The 17,750-nt window shown below is 39.3% G+C and overlaps 1 protein-coding gene across 1 annotated transcript in view; it reads left to right on the plus strand.

Annotated features, from left to right (window-relative positions):
• LOC129668776 (vomeronasal type-2 receptor 1) overlaps positions 1–16,323 on the plus strand; it is a 33,384-nt gene extending 17,061 nt beyond the window's left edge. The window contains exons 4-6 of the mRNA XM_055596865.1: positions 6,121–6,351; positions 13,852–13,975; positions 15,341–16,323. Coding sequence (XP_055452840.1) covers positions 6,121–6,351; positions 13,852–13,975; positions 15,341–16,323 — 1,338 coding nt within the window. The remainder of the gene's footprint in view (positions 1–6,120; positions 6,352–13,851; positions 13,976–15,340) is intronic.
• The last annotated feature ends 1,427 nt before the right edge of the window (positions 16,324–17,750 follow it).

Below are 17,750 nucleotides of genomic sequence, written 5' to 3' on the forward strand. Positions count from 1 at the left end.
TTCTAGTTCCATCTATTTGCCTGCAAATTTCACAATTTCCTTTTTTTAATAGATGAGTAGTATTCCATTCTATAAATAAACCATATATATATCTCCATTCTTAAGTTGCAGGACCTAAGAATGTTTCCAGCTGCTATGAACATAGTTGAGTGAATGTCTCTCTGGTTTCGTGGAGTATCTTTCGGGTGCGTGCCCAGGAGTGGTATAGCTGGGTCCTGAGGTAGAGCTGTTCCCAATCTTCTGAGAAAGCTCCAGACTGATTTCCAAAGTAGTTGTACAAGTTTGCACTCCCATCAGCAATGGAGGAGTGTTTTCCTTTCTCCACATCCTTATATTGGCTCTTGGGCATCTTTTTTTTTAAATTTTATTTTTTAAGAATTTAATTTTTCCATAATAATAAAAAACTGAAACAACTGCATTGCTTACTGTTTCCACACATTCACATTGTTACTTTGAGCAAGTGATATAATACTTTAAAAATTTCTTAATTTATTACAATTTTTTCACTTTGTATCTCAGTGTAGTCCCCTCCCTCATCCCCTTTCAATCCCACACCTCCTCTTCTCCTCCCATGCCCCTCCCCCAGTCCACTAATAGGCGAGGTCCTCCTCCCCTTCCATCTGACCCTAACATAGCAGGTGTCATCAGGATTTTTAAAACAATATTTGAGAACAATTGTTGTTTTAGCCATGTGTGGTGGTATGCATCTTTTATACTAATAAATTTTAACATTTTTTTCTAGTTCTGTAAAGAATGCCATTGGAATTTTGAGGGGATTGCATTGAATCTACAGATTATTTTCAATAATATAGCAATATTCACAATGATGATTCTGACATTCATGAATATGGAGGATATTTCAGTTTTCCAGTGTTTTCAGTGTTTTTGTTTTTTAAGACAGGATTTCACTGGGCAGCACTGTCTGGTATGGAACTTGCTATGTAGATTTGTCTGGCCTCAAACTCATAGAGATCTATCTTGTTAAATACTGGGATCAAAGTTGTGCCCCCATGCTTGGCTTCAGTTTTAAGTATTTATGGTAGAGGTATTTGACTTCCTAGTTTAGATTTATTCCTAGGTGTTTTTCTTAAAGCTAATTTGAATAAGATTTTGTTATTAATTTTTTCTTTCTATTTTTTTTTTTTGTGTATATGGATTTTCAAGACAAGGCTTCTGTTTGTATCCTTGGCCATCCTGGACCAGCCTAGGCTTGAACTCAGAGATTCTCTGCCTCCCTAGTGCTGGGATTAAAGGGATGTGCCACCACTTACTGGCAATTAATTAAAATTAATTAAATAAAATTTAATCTTAATTTAAATTATTGTATAACATCTATTTTATTTAAATCAGGTCAAACAGCTATAGTTACTATTACATCAATTACATATAATATGTTTAATTTTGACATTTTTATACATGTATAATCATATTCACCTGGTAATCATCTCGTGTCATTTCTTCTAACTTTCTACTTTGATGTTTTGTTTTAGTGTGTGTGTATTTCTGTGTGTGTGCATGTGTGTGAGCATGTGTGTGAGTGTGTGTGTGTCCCAATGAGTTTCATTAGGGATGTTTATAGGATAAGTGAGAGTTCGTTCACAGAAGCATTACCAGTGTCTAGACTGCTGAAGAATAAGCCTCTTCTCCCTAGGAACCATCAACTGTACATATATTTCTCAAAAGGGTAGAAGCTGCATAATCTCTTCTGTCTTCCATGACAGGGGTTGGTCCAGATCTTGTGCAGGTAGTCATAGCTACTTGAAGTTCAAGAGTGCAGTAACTATTTTAAGCCTGGAAAGCAGCCTTCCATACCTGACTCCCACAAACCCCTCCAAGGTCTTGTGTTTTTGTGTTGTGGTCTAAATGTCTCTTCTGATTATATTTCAGAGTTCTTTTTTTGATTGGGCTACTGATATAGGCTCAATCCTCAGTACGACTCAGTGAGGAGAATTCAAACTGTTATAATAGCAATAAAATAAACTCGTAAAAGGCATAGAAATGTGCATGGCATCGATTGGAGCCCAATAATCCATCATCATTGGTCATAAAACAGAAACTAAAAAAGCTACCTTAAGTAATATGCTTTAAGCTAAAAGTAATAGTTAGGGCAGGTGTAAAAATTATAAATGAATGAGATATAAGAAGTAGGCAGAGAAAGTGAAGAAATAGAGGAGAAATAAAGTTAGGTTAGAAAAAGAAAACAAAAAGTGAAGTAAGCTATATGGAGGAAAAGACAAAAGAAAGAGATTTGAAAAAATAAAAAAATACAAAAAAAAAAAACAACCAAAAACAAAACTCAATGATAAAAACTTCAAAAACTACAATAAATAAGTGTAAGAATAGGCATAAGAATAATAAATGTAAGAGCATTTAAAAAGGAATAAGTTAAAATGAGAATATTAAACATAGAGAGGGTGTGGCAAAAACAGAAACAAAGATAAAAATCAACAACCAGACAACCAACCAACCAAGCAAACACACACACACACACACACACACACACACACACACACACACACACAGAAGTTCAAACACAGAAAAAGACACTAATGAAAAGAAAAAAAGGCCAATCCCAATAATGAAAAATTTTGTAGACAAATTTGATTCATTATTAAAAGAAATAACAAATAGAAACATGGAAAATTTAAATAATACAATATAGTAATAAAAGTGATGGAAGTATAGTATATAGGAAAAAAGGAGAGAGAGAGAGAGGGAGGGAGGGTGTGTTCACATAGCTTCTTCTAGAGACTTTCAGCCATATGCATATGCCAAAAGTGTCTTTTGGATTTGTGAACTTTTTTCTTTTATATGGTTTAAGTTGTTGTCAGTACTGAACAAGTGTCTTGTACCTATAACTGTTAAGGTTATTTTTATAAATCTCTTCCGTTTCTCTTAGTTTCTGTCATAAACCGGCTATCACATAAATAATTGAGACTCCATTATATTATTTTAACGAGCTTCACAGCATAAGAACTGAACAGTTTTAACTCTATTCTTAATCCTCAAAGCTAATTTGGTTTCTTCCCTGTGTACATTTCAGAGATATTTGCATTTTGTAGCTTCCTGCTCTAGTTCCTGCTTCTGATGTCTCTTGGACCTCTCTCATTGTTCCCTCGCCCACTTCCTCCTCTAACTCCTCCTCCCCTGGCTAGCAGGAAGCCCAGCCCTATCCTCTCCCCTGCTTAGAGATTGGCTGTAAATTGATTTATTGACATATCAGCGGACAATTGGAGAGCAGTGTTTACACAACTTTGAGACAGGCGATTTTCAGAACAGGGATTGCAGCCAGATATGAGGGGTAGAAAAGTCAGTATTTGAATTACACAATAACCGTATACCTACACGGCAGAGCTGTCTTTACCTCACTAGCATTTCTTCTTTGCATACAGGTGCCTCTGCTCTCTACATCTAGCTTTACATTCCAGAGGTGCTCTTCTGCCTTTCTCAGTGGAACCCCAATGAGACTTCCTAGTTTGTGTTTTCTGGGTTAGCTAATGCTTTAACTGAGATGTACCCTTTGTGCACAGCAAGTGTGGGAAGCGACCACAGTACTGAGGTTGATACAGGTGAAGAATATGTGTTCACACCTTCACGAACTCCTGAATAACATTCTGGAAGGATGAAGCTGTGGGTTCATACGTACCCCTGGAACTGCAGTCTATAGCCACAGAGAACAATAGGTGATTTCAGAGTTTGATATACCAACTATCCTCAGCCTGACACTTACCAAATTCCAGGGTTAGGCTTAGCTGGTAAAATCTGCTATTGACCTAGGCTGGGGTTTTCCCTCCCTTTGCACTTTCTTTCTTTTTTTTTTTTTTTATTTTTTAATTTTTTCATTTATTTATTTATTTATTTACTTATTTATTTATTTATTTATTTATTTATTTTTAGTTACAATTTGTTAACTCTGTGTTCCAGCTGTATCCTGCTCCCTCATTCCCTCCCCCTCCCCAACTCCCTCCCTGGTCTCCTCCCTGCCCCTTTCCAAGTCCACTGATAGGGGAGGACCTCCTCCCCTTTCATTTGACCCTGTTTTATCAGGTATCTTCAAGGCTGGCTGCAAAGTCCTCCTCCGTGGCCTAACAGGACTGCTCCTCCCCTGGGGGTGGTGGGGAGGACAAAGAGGCTGCCCTTGAGATCCTGTTAGAAATAGTCCTTGTTCCCCTTGCTTTGGAAAATTACTTGGTTACTGAGCTACCATAGGCCACATCCCAGCAGAAGTTCTAGGTTATATCCATAGATGGTCCTTGGTTGAGTGTCAGTCTCATAAAAGGCCCTGTGCCCGGATATATTTGGTACTTGTAGAGCTCCTATCCTTTCCATTTCATACTAACTCCCCTTCTTTCATATGATTCCCTGCACTCTGCCATGGTTTGGTTATGAGTCTTAGTGTCTGCTTTGAAACACTGCTAGGTAGAGTCTTTCAGATGCCTTTGCACTTTCTAACCAATGCTGAGGCTCCTGTTTCCTAATCTTTTCAGCATCAGCTACCTTGCTCTACACAATTGACTACTTGATCCTTCTTCCCCTCGCTCAGAAGCTGTAACAGGCCAAGTTGAGGCTTCCTGATATGTGGCTTTCTAATCTTAGGCCTCCAGGGTGGCTTCCTTTTGAACAATCGGTCACCTCCGGAGATGGTCCTCAGTGATAGCTTCTGACACAGAGTGACAAAATGGGCTTTCTATCTGCTGGAGCAATTAACTTCATATATATTTTTATACACACACACACACACACACACACACACAAAATGTTTGTTTGTTTTTATTGATTCTTTGTGACATATCATGCACCCCAATGGTGTCATGGAAGCCAAAGGTCTCAAACCAGGCCAATGACTCATTGTAATCAACTATTGGGGTTGGAGAATAGCCCGCACTGACCACTCAGACACCAGACTCAAAATGATGAAAGTTTATTGAACATTAAACAAAAACTGACCAATCAGGGACAGAGTGGACTCAGGAGCCAAATTTTATTGCTGGTCTGTTTCTACGGTAGGCTTTTCATATAAAAAACCAAACCAAACCAAACCAAAACAAAACAAAAACTGAACCAGGTAACCAGGTGTAGGAAGCAAGAGGAGGGAAGCATTACATCATTTTGACCAGCTAAACATAAGAAGAATCAATTTTGTTCCAAGTACCTTGGTAGCTAGGCAAAGCATTTTAAGCTGATTGGCTAGGATATAGGGCAGGGAAGCAGCTTGGGGACTTGCTAGTTCTTCAGCAGGGTATTGTGGTTTTGTTTAAGTAAACATATTTCATTATTTCAAGCAGAATATTCAACAAGTATTGAATTGTAAGTAAAAGGCTATTCAAGCTTTCAGGCAGGCAGAGCATGAGAACTTGAATTTAATTTCACCTTATGATCAGAATGGAGACTTGAAAACAAAATGGCCACAGTTATGCTAGGCAGTAAGTCCTAGACATGTCTGGACATGTCTCAATGTTTGTGTGCCTCCACAGAACATTTGCAAGAAAATCTGTTCGTACAAAAGAGCGTACTGTGTGACAAACTATGACACATCATAGTTTCCATGGCAAGGAATGAGATCTTGAAGGCTACAACGTGGTCTGGAGGGTAGGACTACATGCCTCCTGGCCCATCTCCCTTAGAGCTTACCTCGTCTATGCAAGGTGACGTCACGGTTGAAGCTGTTTGGTTTCCTGTTTGTTTGTTTGTTTGTGTGCGTATGTGTGTGTTGCTCATCTCTTTTCTTTGCAGTTTTCATGTATTCTTTCATATCTGCTCTGGATTTCTGAAGCTTTTCCTTTCTTTTTGTTTTTGGTCTTTAGTCTATTCCCCGCCCCCACCCCCACCCCCAGCCCCTTATTCTGACTTAAACTAGTTTACACAGTGGCGGCTTTTACTCTGCCACCATTCCAGGGAGTTCTGCACATTTACATTTAGAGCAAATCTCCATGTGGCCAACCATGCTTCAAGTTTGATTTGCACATGTGGCTAGAGGCTGTCATGGTAGATAAAAATAGAGATCAAGAAGATGCACTACAATTTCAAGAATTAAATAAGAATTTGAAATTATTTTCTCTATAAAATTAGTTTTTAGAGTATTGAAGTTTTATTTTCTCCTCTTGCTTTTTTTCTTTCCAGCTTATGTACTATCTGAAGGGAATTCAGTTTAGAGCAGAGGATGGAAGCTCGGTGGTTCTGGATGATAATGGAGATTTGAAATTTGGACACTATGATATTCTAAACTGGCAATTAGACGACAATGGAGAAATTTCCTTTGTGACAGTTGGGAAATTTAACTTCAGAACCTCTAAGTTTGAGCTCTTTATTCCAAAGAATTCTACAATATTTTGGAACACTGAATCATCAAAGGTTAGTTGGTCTGACATATTATTTTATTTATATATGTAAGTTCATTTATATATATTTAAAAATACAAATGAGATGTAAAATACTTACAAATTGTTCTAATTACAAATCAATTTTCCTGAATAAAACACATTTTAAAACACGTGAAAAAAACGTGATGATTCTTAGTTTTAATTTTTGAAATATTTTTTTGGATTTTACTATTAAACATTAATTTCAGTATGTTGCCTTCTCAAGCACTATGACCGTAGTTGTTTTTGAGCACATTAATGTTTTGTTTTTCTGTTGATGTAGGATGTAGTGGTGAGAAGCATTGCATGTGTGTTATATGCACCTGTGCCTCTGTGTGTGTGTGTGTGTGTGTGTGTGTGTGTGTGTGTGTACCAGAGGCCGATATTGGAGTCTTCCTCAGGCACGCTTTATGTTATATTTTTTTGAGCCACAGTTTTTCACTGAATTTGGAGCTCACTGTTTTTAAGTAGGCTGGCTGGCCACTGAGTGCCTGTGACCTGCTACGGGTCTATTTCATCACACCAGCTTTTGTTTGGGCTCTTGGAATCTGAACTCAGGCCCTTGGACATGACAAATCCTTCACCAGTAGCCGTCTCCCTAGCCTTCCTTTATGGTTATTTTCACTTAACCCATTCTCTTCGTGGTCTTTCATTTTCTTTGTCTCGTTTCTAGTCTCTGTGTTACATTACTGCCTTTGCACAAAAACTGTTATTAAACTTCCATTGGAATATATTCTTTAACTCTTTGTTACTTCTGTCTTAAATCCAGAAATTTTTTTTTTACCTCTTTCCCAAGAAAAGTCAACCCCCTTTTTATTTCTTTGAACCCCTTTTTATTTCTTTTCTATTGGCCCAAGCATCTTGCTATACAATTATACACCAGAACTTCTTACTTTTATCTAATTGTGACTTGGCACCCACGACTAGCCTTTTCCCAGTATTCTGTGTAGACTCTGACAATTGCTATCTAGGATCTTGGTCTCTAATGAGATCAACATTTTAGATTTTATATATGTATGAGATCTGAAAGTACTTATCTTTCCAAGTGTGACTTATTTCACTTAGGATGATAGTCTTCAGTTCTATGTTGTCACAACTATCAAGATTTAATTCTTTTGCTACAACTGAATAAATTTAATTGTGTTTCTGTACTACATTTTATTTATCCATTCTTCAGTTTCATGTTTATTGTGACTAGTGCTGCAATCAACATGTGAGTGCAAATATCTATTTGAAATACTTATTTGCTTTCCTTTTGATATATATCCAATATTGAGATTATGGATTGTGTGGTGTTTTATTTTCAATTTTTTTTGAGAGGCAGCCCTTCTGATTTCATTGGAGCCTGTACTGATACACATTCTCTACAGCTATGTATATATCTCCACAAACTCACCAACATAATTTTTGTCTTTAAAAATGTTATTTCAAACTGGGCATAAAATAATATTTCAAATGTATCCTTTCAACATTTCATACCTGTTTAGAGTGTATTTTGGATTTATCCATTGCTCCTACTTTCTCCCTCTACTTCTCCCTGGAACTTTCCACTCCACTTCCCTCACAAATTCATGTCCTCTTCATAAATTACTGTTATTATTAGTCACCCCTGAATCCAATTAGTGCTGACCGCAGGTACACGGGTGTGGGTCCAGCTCCTGGGACAAGAAACCCAAAGTAAAGTGACTCTCCCTCAGCAGCCATCAACTGCTATTAATTTATGCATGGACAGCCATGCATATTCAGAAGACATCACTTTAGAGCACTCCTACCCATCCTCTCCATCTTCTGTTCCTGCCTACCTTTCTGTGATGTTGCCCAAGCCTTGAATAGGGGAAGGTTGACATATAATCCTCTTATGGCTGAACCTGGACAGTCACTGATTCTCACAATTTTGATCAGTCATTTATAAGTCTCACCGTTTATCTCTACACATCACAAAATGAAGATTCTCTGATTAAGGTTGAGAGCAGTATCTACGGTTATCAACATAAACATTAATAAAGTGATTTGAAATCCTAACAATTTAGTCTGGTGTTGCAATTAGTACTTGCTGGGCAAGTGCTCTACCACTGAGCTATATTTACAGCCCTTATTTATTTATTTACATCCTAACTGCACTTTTCTCTCTCTTCTTTCCTTCCAGTCCTTCTTCTCTTCTCCCCTACTCCTATCCACTCCTTTTCTCTTCAGAAAAGGGCATGCCTGCCATAGATATCAACCAGCCATGGCATATCAAGTTAGGCACCTTTTCTCCTATTAAGGCTAGATGAGGCAGCACAGTAGGAGGAAAGGGTCTCAAAGGTATGCAACAGAGTCAGAGACAGCTCCTGCTCCCGCTGTCAGAAGTCCCACAAGAGGACCAAGCTACACAACCATAACATATTTGTGGAGGGCCTAGGTTGGACTCCTGCAGGCTCCATGGTTGTACAGCCTTTAATTTTATCTACTTTTTATTGTTTGAGAATTTTATAGAATTTTATAGATCAAAACATAATGTGTTTTGATCCAACCCATACCCTTTGTTTTCCCGTTCGGTTCTCCTCTATTTTCCCTCCAAACTTTTTGTACACTTTTTATAAACCCACTAAGAGCTGCCTCTATTTGTTTGAATATGGGGGGTCAGCTACAGGATTATGGTAGCCTCTCAGGACCAGCATCCCTGAAGAAAACTGATTTCCCTTCCAACGCAGCCATAAGTTGCCAATAGCTTCTTCTCAGCTAGGAGTTGGGGGCCTGGTAACTCTTGATGTCTGCCCCAATCCCTGTGGAGATTTTCCAGCTGGCTGGAGAGCATGTCCGTCTTCTTGCAGTCGTAGTTTCCGGGAGTTCTCGTGTGTCCGAGCATTGTCATGTCTGCACAACATTGTGTTGTGGTCATCCACTGCCTCTAGCTTCTTCAGTCTTTTGCCCCCTGTGAGATGATCTCCGAGCCTTAGGAGGAAAGGTGTGGCATAGATGTCCCATTCAGGGCTGAGCACACCATCGTCTCTTATTCTCTGTACCTTGACCGGTTGTCAGTCTCCGTGTTATATATTTCATCTACTGCAAAAGAGAAGCTCTCTGATGAGGGTTGAGAAATGCACTGATCTATGAGTATAAACATAAAGACTTAGAGGACCGTTTAATATTATGTCTATTTAGCCAATAAATACTAATAGGTTCTCCCCTAGGGTGTATTGACTAGTCACTAGTTCTGGGCCCAGCTAACCATGACAGGCATAAGGTTCGTTACATGGAATAGAGCCTAAATTCAGTCAGAAAGTGTTGGTGACTCCCATAGCTTTAATGCTATTTTCCCAATCGTGACATAGCCGTTAATTTTAAAATCTGTGTTTCAAGATAATTTTGCACATCTCTGAGTACTTTTTTTGGGTGAAAAAATTTTTAACTCTATTTTAAGTACTGTGTTACGGTAGCATTCTTCTGTTTAATGGTGGTAATGGTGTATTTATTTTGGGATAGAATTTTATTTTGGAATGCTTTTCAAATTTTTTCCTTGCAATAGGAAACTTGCAGAGAGGCACAGATCTATTTTTGGTCATTTTTATGGGTGAGGATAGAGGTTTTGTGTCACTTACAATGTCTCTCTTTCAGGGCAGTCTGTTCTAGTAAAAGGAAATATAGTTTGGTTGATAAAAAGGAAAGAAAAAACTTTCATGTTTATGACGTTATAGTCCAGTACAGTCTGGTTTCTGATGAAGCCTTAGTTTACATAACTTCTACTTCTTTAGCCTTTTACTAATATAAAAAAAATGTCTCTTATCCTCTTCATGTTCTTCTTAGTCCTTTTTCTGTCTTTTCAGAAACTGTCACACTGGGTCCTTTCCCATTAGCCAGCACTCTGTGCAAAGGTTTTGGTTGTGTTTTAAGGTAGGAATGGACACTGCTATTTCTAAGGATGATTTGTTTTGCTATTAGGAAACCTTAGGTTCTCTGCTCCCTCTCACCATTTTCCTGCACAACTCAGTTTCGATTCAAGCCATTTTCTTCATATCCAGGACTGAAGATGGAGCATCAGAGACAGCCTTCTTTGGTTTTTAACATTTCTTTCTCTGCTTACAGGTACTTGGAAGTCTGTGACATTTTCATGCTATTTGTGATGTTGTGGTCATGGGTCATGTGGGAATTTCTCTCTTAAATTCATGCAATCTTTGCAGAGGATGAATACAAAAGTCTCAGAATAATAGGTGGGCCACTCTGGAATCACTGATTACCAGGGTGGTTTATGTATGGATGCCTAGACATGTTAAAAAGTCTTAACTATGAACTAAAAAAACCTACATTGAGATGTTAAATGAGAAAGAGCTGCGTTTAAAATTTTCAACATTGTGAGAAATAGTACAAAGATTATGATTTCTTGTATTTATTTTTATGTAAATTACTTATGAAAGAAAGACTATCTTTACTGCTACTGTTATTATTATTGTTGTTATTATTATCTACACCTCTCCATTGATTGGGACTTCATGTATGCTAGGCAAGTGCTTTCTCGTTGAATTACGTCACCGGTGCCTCTCCTTTCCCTTTCTGTTGGAAGGGTGCTGTTGCTGCATGATCTGCAGCTCTGAACATTTTACAGGGAAATAGTACTAGTGCTGTGCAGGAGCGCATGCAGGCATTGTGGCTCATGTAATGAACCATGTGGTTCTGTGTAACCTGGCTTTCCTGGAACTCACCATGTACACCAGTTTGGCCTCAAACTCACATAGTTCTGCCACTCTCTGCCTCCTGAGTGTTGGGAATAAAGGTGTGTGCCACCATGCCCTGCATTTCATTTCTTTGTTCAGGGCTGTTTTATCCGACTCAGTAGCCCCTAAATACAGATAGCTTTTAAAAATGTATGTTAATTTTCAGCTGGGCTGGTACAGTGCCTACCTAGCATGATTGAGTCCTTGAGTTTGATTTCAGAATTGTACACAAAATAGTAAATAGATAAAAGTTAAATAAAGTGGGAGATTTAGTTCCTTAGTCACATTAGCTATATCGAGGGCTCAATAGCCAGAGGTGGCCAGGTAGGACAACACAGAACTGTGACCCTTTTAGGCTGCAGAAAGAACAGAGTGTCCCTAAGTCTGAAGTATCATCTTCTGTGGTGCTGAGCCCACCGTCTGGACAAGGAAGTACTGTGTAGATGAACCTTGACACTTTCCTTTTATGTTCCTTTTGCTATGTGCTCAGTATATTGATTTCATGAAAAAGGAAAATGTTTGCTCATGCAAGGCTGTGCATTCCTATTCTACTAAAATTGAAAGAAAACTGGTAAAAGCATGGGAGTGTATTTCTATTTTAATAAAGTTTCATTTTATTTCTCTTCCTTATTAAAACTGATGTTATACTTGTATAATGGAGTGCTTCAAATATAATTCAACACCAACTTAATAAGCATTTACTAATAGCATCAGTCATATATGTTTGTCTTAATGATAGAAAACCTTATAGGGTTACATTTTTTGTTTGTTTGTTTTCTGAGATATGATCTCACTATTCACTGAGACTTGCCTCAAATTCATGATCTTTCTTCGTTGGCCACATAAGTTCTGAGATTCCACTTATTATACTCTTTCAGAAAAAGTATTTTATTTTTCCTTTAAGAAACTCCTCCTAGAGACTTGGTGGAAGGGGTTTGAGGAAGACGTCTCATTTAGGACTGAGTATTCCAAAGTCTCTCATTCTACACATTGTTCAGTTATGCATCTTTTAGTTTTATCTAGTTCAGGAGGAAGTTTCTCTGATAAAGGCTGACTGAGACATGGATCTTTGAGTACAGCAGCATGTCATCAGGAATCTTTTTTCTATATCTTTGAGGAGAATAATAGTAGTTAGGTTTTCGCTAGGCCCATGACTTAGCTAGTCTCAGGTTATTGGTGCTTCAGCAGTGTCACATATGAGTTCCATCTCACAGGAGTGGGCCTTAAATCCAATAAAAATGTGGTTGGTTACTCTCATGACATTTGAGCCAAAATTGCACTAGTCTATTTTGCAAGGAGGTTGATGCTATAGGTCAGAGGGTTTGTAGCTAGTGATATCAATGATTACTTTTCTCCTCCAGCAGCAGCAGTGTCCTTTCCGGCACCATGCATGCTAGTCAGCAGGGCTAAAACTTTTAGTTGGGCACCAGCTTGACTTTGATGTGTTTGATAGCATAAGTACTGTTTAGCAATAGGATCTTACCATCAGATTGTGGAGAATAACCAATAACCACGGCAATAGTCTGTAATGTTTGAGGGATTCGTGAGATCCCTTTAGCCAACAAGGATCTATGCAGAAAAGAAGAGGGACAGATTTTAAGAGCCAGAGGTGGTGGATGATGCCAAGGAGTTAGTATCTTCCAGACCCTGCAGGTCTTATGTAGATATAAACTCACAGAGACCATGGCACTACACATATACAGGACAAGAGAGGTTCAAGACAGATGGGATCCCAGCACTGAGAGAGGAAAGTGGGTACCAAGTCTCACTGCTAACCAAAATACCATTTGTAAGTCATACATGTGGGCAAAAAGAAGATCAGTTTTCTCCAATGGAATGTCACTGGGTACCTCTCTTCAGGGCAGGTCCCACGCCCAGAAGTAATTGAATAACACAAGATGAACTCCATGGCACGTGTGTGTGTGTGTGTGTGTGTGTGTGTGTGTGTGTGTGTGTATGAATGTATGTACATGTGTGTGTATTGGGGTTTGTTTTGTTTCAGAATTTATTTTGTCTTATTGGTTTCTTTGTTCTGAGTTTCACTTTTTTTCTTTCTTAAGAAAGGAAGAGAGGGAGGAGGGAAAGATCTGGGAGGAGCTGAGAGAGGGGGAATCATCCTCAAAATATACTGTATGAAAAAAAGTTAAGTGTAAAAAAAGTACCCTCCTATTCCTAGATTAAGACACATTTATTTGTGATTTTCACCTTATTTCAAAGTATAAATATTTGTAAAATATATGATATAAAAGGAGGCTTGTGTTTGCTACAAAAAGTTCTGAATTGACTTAGCAAAAAATTATTTCTTGACTATCCATCTTCTGCAATTTTGTTATGTCTTTTCAATTTCCTCCCTGGAACTGACTTTTATTTTTTTCTACCATGTAGGAAACATTTTTAATTTTAATATTATTATGGGATGATTTTTCCGAGAAGCAATATGTTTCAGGTTTTCAAGATGATTATTGGAGTGCTAAGTTTTTAAAAACAGGAACAGACTTAGCAAACTGTCCCATCCGCTGCAGCCCATGTGATATTAGTTTGGTCTTGATCACCAAGATTACAAAGAACTGTCATTAGAGTTAGTTCGCCATTTCCAGAGTAAATGACAAGACTGCTCTTGAGCAGAAGCTCTGTCTAGCCTCTCCACATTGCCATAGTTTGCTTTCTTTGCTTAGTACCATGGGCTTATCTCCTTTATAAATAGGACATAAGTCTCTGGAAATATAAGTGAGAACTTCCTCTGTTTCACAAGTGGAAAAGTTTCAAGGCTTTGTTATGTGCATTATCTCTGTCTCTGCTAGCTTCCCTATTCAGTCTGCACAGATGTGTGTCCTCCAGGGACCCGGAAGGGAATTCGCCAGGGGGAACCCATATGCTGCTTTGATTGCATCCCTTGTGCTGATGGATACGTGTCAGAGAAACCAGGTAGAGATGGTCACTTTTTCATTAGTAGTGATAAAATTAGATTAAACACCTGCTGACAAAGAAGTCCTTGGAAACGTTTTTAAATTAAAGATATAAAAATGTATAGCAAAATTACTAACATCTATCCAACTATTAAAGGTTCTGTACATTGTGAATAAAGGATAATGTTGCTTTTCACTTCTGAAACTATTACAGTTGAAAAAGACCACCATAAAGTTCATAAGGAAACACAAAAGAAAATACGTAAAACATGAAACATGAATAAATTCATAAAATCTTTAAATTACTTGGTTTTGGAAGAGACTACACACTAACTGTAGTTGGAGAAAAGGCCCTCAGTTGTCTTAAAGTTCTGTGCACCGTGCATTACACAGCTGCTGCAGCACGAACTGCACTGACAGCTCGCTCCCCTGCTGCTCTCGGGAGCTGACTTAGGCAGGCTTGGTTTTGTGAAACATGTTGGAGCAGGTTTAGTTTTATTTATACATTCTTTTTATTCCCTATTTATATGTTTGCCTTTTGTTACATTGCAATCAGCATAATCATGTAAAAAGGATAAAATGGTCTGTGACGGAAGACAAGCACCCTGTAACCTGCACCACTCCCTGGATAAAGGTTCCCCCAAGCTCCACCCAGAAATCCATCCAAAGATGTCCAGGCCAGGAGTCAGAGTGATTGAAAGTGAACACCAGTGCTTAGCTGAATCTTTAAATTAACATTGAGTTCATTCTATCATCTGCCATAACCTCACCTCAACTACCATTTTCTTGTTCACCAATGCTTCCTCTTAGAGGCTCCATCCAGACTTAGGCCTTCTTAGCCTCATGACCAGGGATGGTGGCTTTGTTTTTCTCCCTGTTCTCCTTACATCACTCATTCAAGTGAGCATCTAGAGTTGGGAATATTTGAATGTTCACATACATGATTCTCCTGAACAAGAGAATATTAGTTGAGAGACTCAAAACATGAGGGGTTAAACAGCTGAATCCCAGTCCTTGTGATTGGTTCATCTAAGTAGATGGACTTCTCATTCCTGGGCTGTTTTGGGGTTGATAAAAACATAGACCTCTTTCCTCAATCAAGAGTTGGAGGAGAAAAAAAGGAGCACATCACTAACAATCCAATTCAAGAAAGGCTGCGGTTGAAAAGAAATGCTCAGTTCCTCAAATTAAAAGCAACTCTCAATCTGCCACAGCATCTGTAGGCACCAAGGCCATTTCTACCACAACTAAATTTAAGATATTATCTGTATTTTATAATGGTTTCCAGTAAACCTTGTTCAGGTCGTTAGGTGCCCTGGACTGTTCACAGTTAAAAGTGACAACTGGGTTCTCTTGACGCCAATTCTCTGTTCTCTCTCAATAGGTCAAAGGGAATGTGAGCCATGTGGTGAAGATGACTGGTCCAATGTACAGAAGAGCAAGTGTGTGCCAAAGGACGTGGAATTCCTGGCTTATGAGGAGGCCCTGGGGTTCACCCTCGTCATCCTCTCCATCTTTGGGGCACTTGTGGTCTTGGCGGTCACCGTGGTGTATGTGATCTACAGGCACACTCCACTGGTGAATGCCAATGACCGGGAGCTGAGCTTCCTCATTCAGATGTCTCTGGTCATCACGGTGCTGTCTTCCATGCTGTTCATAGGCAAGCCACAACACTGGTCCTGCATGGCCCGCCAGGTCACTCTGGCTCTGGGCTTTTGCCTTTGTCTGTCTTCCATTCTTGGGAAGACTATCTCACTCTTTTTTGCCTACAGGATCTCTGTATCCAAAACAAAGCTCATATCCATGCACCCCATTATTCGAAAACTCATCGTGCTGGTCTGTGTTGTAGGGCAGGTTGGTGTATGTGCCGCTTACTTGGTGTTGGAGCCTCCGAGGATGTTCAAGAACATTGAAATTCAAAATGTAAAGATCATCTTTGAATGCAATGAAGGTTCTATAGAGTTTCTGTGCTCCATATTTGGGTTTGATGTCCTCCTGGCTTTGCTGTGTTTTCTTACAACCTTTGTGGCTCGCCAGCTGCCAGATAACTATTATGAAGGGAAATGCATCACTTTTGGGATGCTGGTCTTTTTTATTGTCTGGATCTCTTTTGTCCCAGCTTACCTGAGCACCAAAGGCAAATTCAAAGTGGCTGTGGAAATCTTTGCCATTTTGGCATCCAGCTATGGCTTGTTGGGCTGTATATTTCTTCCCAAGTGCTTCATCATCTTGCTGAGGCCAAAGAGGAACACTGATGAAACTGTGGGTGGAAGAGTGCCCACTGTAGACAGGAGCATCCAGCTGACCTCTGCCTCTGTGAGCAGTGAGCTCAACAACACCACAGTGTCTACTGTTCTGGATGAGTAGAGCCATGAGCTCCACGGGACATACAAAGCTGGATGATGACCCAGCTGAACCTTCCCTTTTGCTTCTGAAGCTGCTGCTGCTCTGGGGTAGTATTGGTTTGTGGCTGTGTTAGTGTAAGGTCAACATGTTGAATGGATCTCATTCTGCGATATGCCATTTCACATAGATCAGAATGCCACTTATGGTGAAAATTGGAAACCATTTCATTAGGATTTTCAAGTAGAGGTATATACAAACATAATTTATCAATCACTGTGGTAAAAATGGCTCACAAAGTTGTTTTTTTTTTAATATCTGTTCTAGATACTTACATTAAATAAAAACAGATAGGTAGGACCCAAAGAAGTCTTTTGCTTCCTGTTGATGCCTCTCTGAAATAAACAGTTGTACTTTTAGAAATTATAGCTCAGTCTGGAGAGATGTATCAGTTCTTAAGAGCGCTGGCAGCCCTCTCAGAAGATCTAGGTTCATTTCTTAGCACCTACGTAGTACTTCACAAGTGCTTTTGCACCTATGCTAGGGGGAGCCAATTTCCTCTTTTTTTATTTTATTTTTCTTTTTAGTTACATTTTGTTAACTCTGTGTCCCAGCTGTATCCCGCTCCCTCATTTCCTCCCCAACCCCACACTCCCTCCCTGGTCTCCTCCCTGCCCCTTTCCAAGTCCCCTGATAGGGCAGGACCTCCTCCCCTTTCATCTGACCCTGTTTTATCAGGTATCTTCAGGGCTGGCTGCAAAGTCCTCCTCTGTGGCCTAACAGACTGCTCCTCCCCTGGGGGGGGGGGGTGTCAAACAGCCTGCCCTTGAGATCCTGTTAGAAATAGTCCATGTACCCCTTACTTTGGAAAACTACTTGGTTACTGAGCTACCACAGGCCACATCCAAGCAGAAGTTCTAGGTTATATCCATAGATGGTCCTTGGTTGAGTGTCAGTCTCAGAAAAGACCCTGTGCCCAGATATATTTGGTCCTTGTAGAGCTCCTATCCTTTCCATATCATACTAACTTCCCTTCTTTCATATGATTCCCTGTACTCTGCCGAGGGTTTGATTATGAGTCTTAGTGTCTTCTTTGAAACACTGCTAGGTAGAGTCTTTCAGATGCCTTTTGTGGTAGACTCCTGTCATAAGTTCAATGCACATCCCATTTGTCTTTCTAAATGAGGATTAATCACCTTCGCCTGTGTCCACTTTCTTGATTAGCTTCTTTAGGTGTGTAGATTTCATTATGTTTATCATGTCTTGTAGGTCTATATAAGCGAGTATATACCAAGTTTGTCTTTCTCCTTCTGGGATACTTCACTCAGAATGATCTTTTCTAGATCCCACCACTTGCCTGCAAATTTCATGATTTCCTCCTTTTTGATTGCTGAGTAGTATTCCATTGTGTAAAAATACCACAATTTCTGTATCCATTCCTCCGTTGATGG

Source organism: Psammomys obesus, unplaced genomic scaffold (genome assembly GCF_907164565.1).
Source record: "Psammomys obesus unplaced genomic scaffold, mPsaObe1.curated_primary_1811, whole genome shotgun sequence".
Taxonomy (NCBI): Eukaryota; Metazoa; Chordata; class Mammalia; order Rodentia; family Muridae; genus Psammomys; species Psammomys obesus.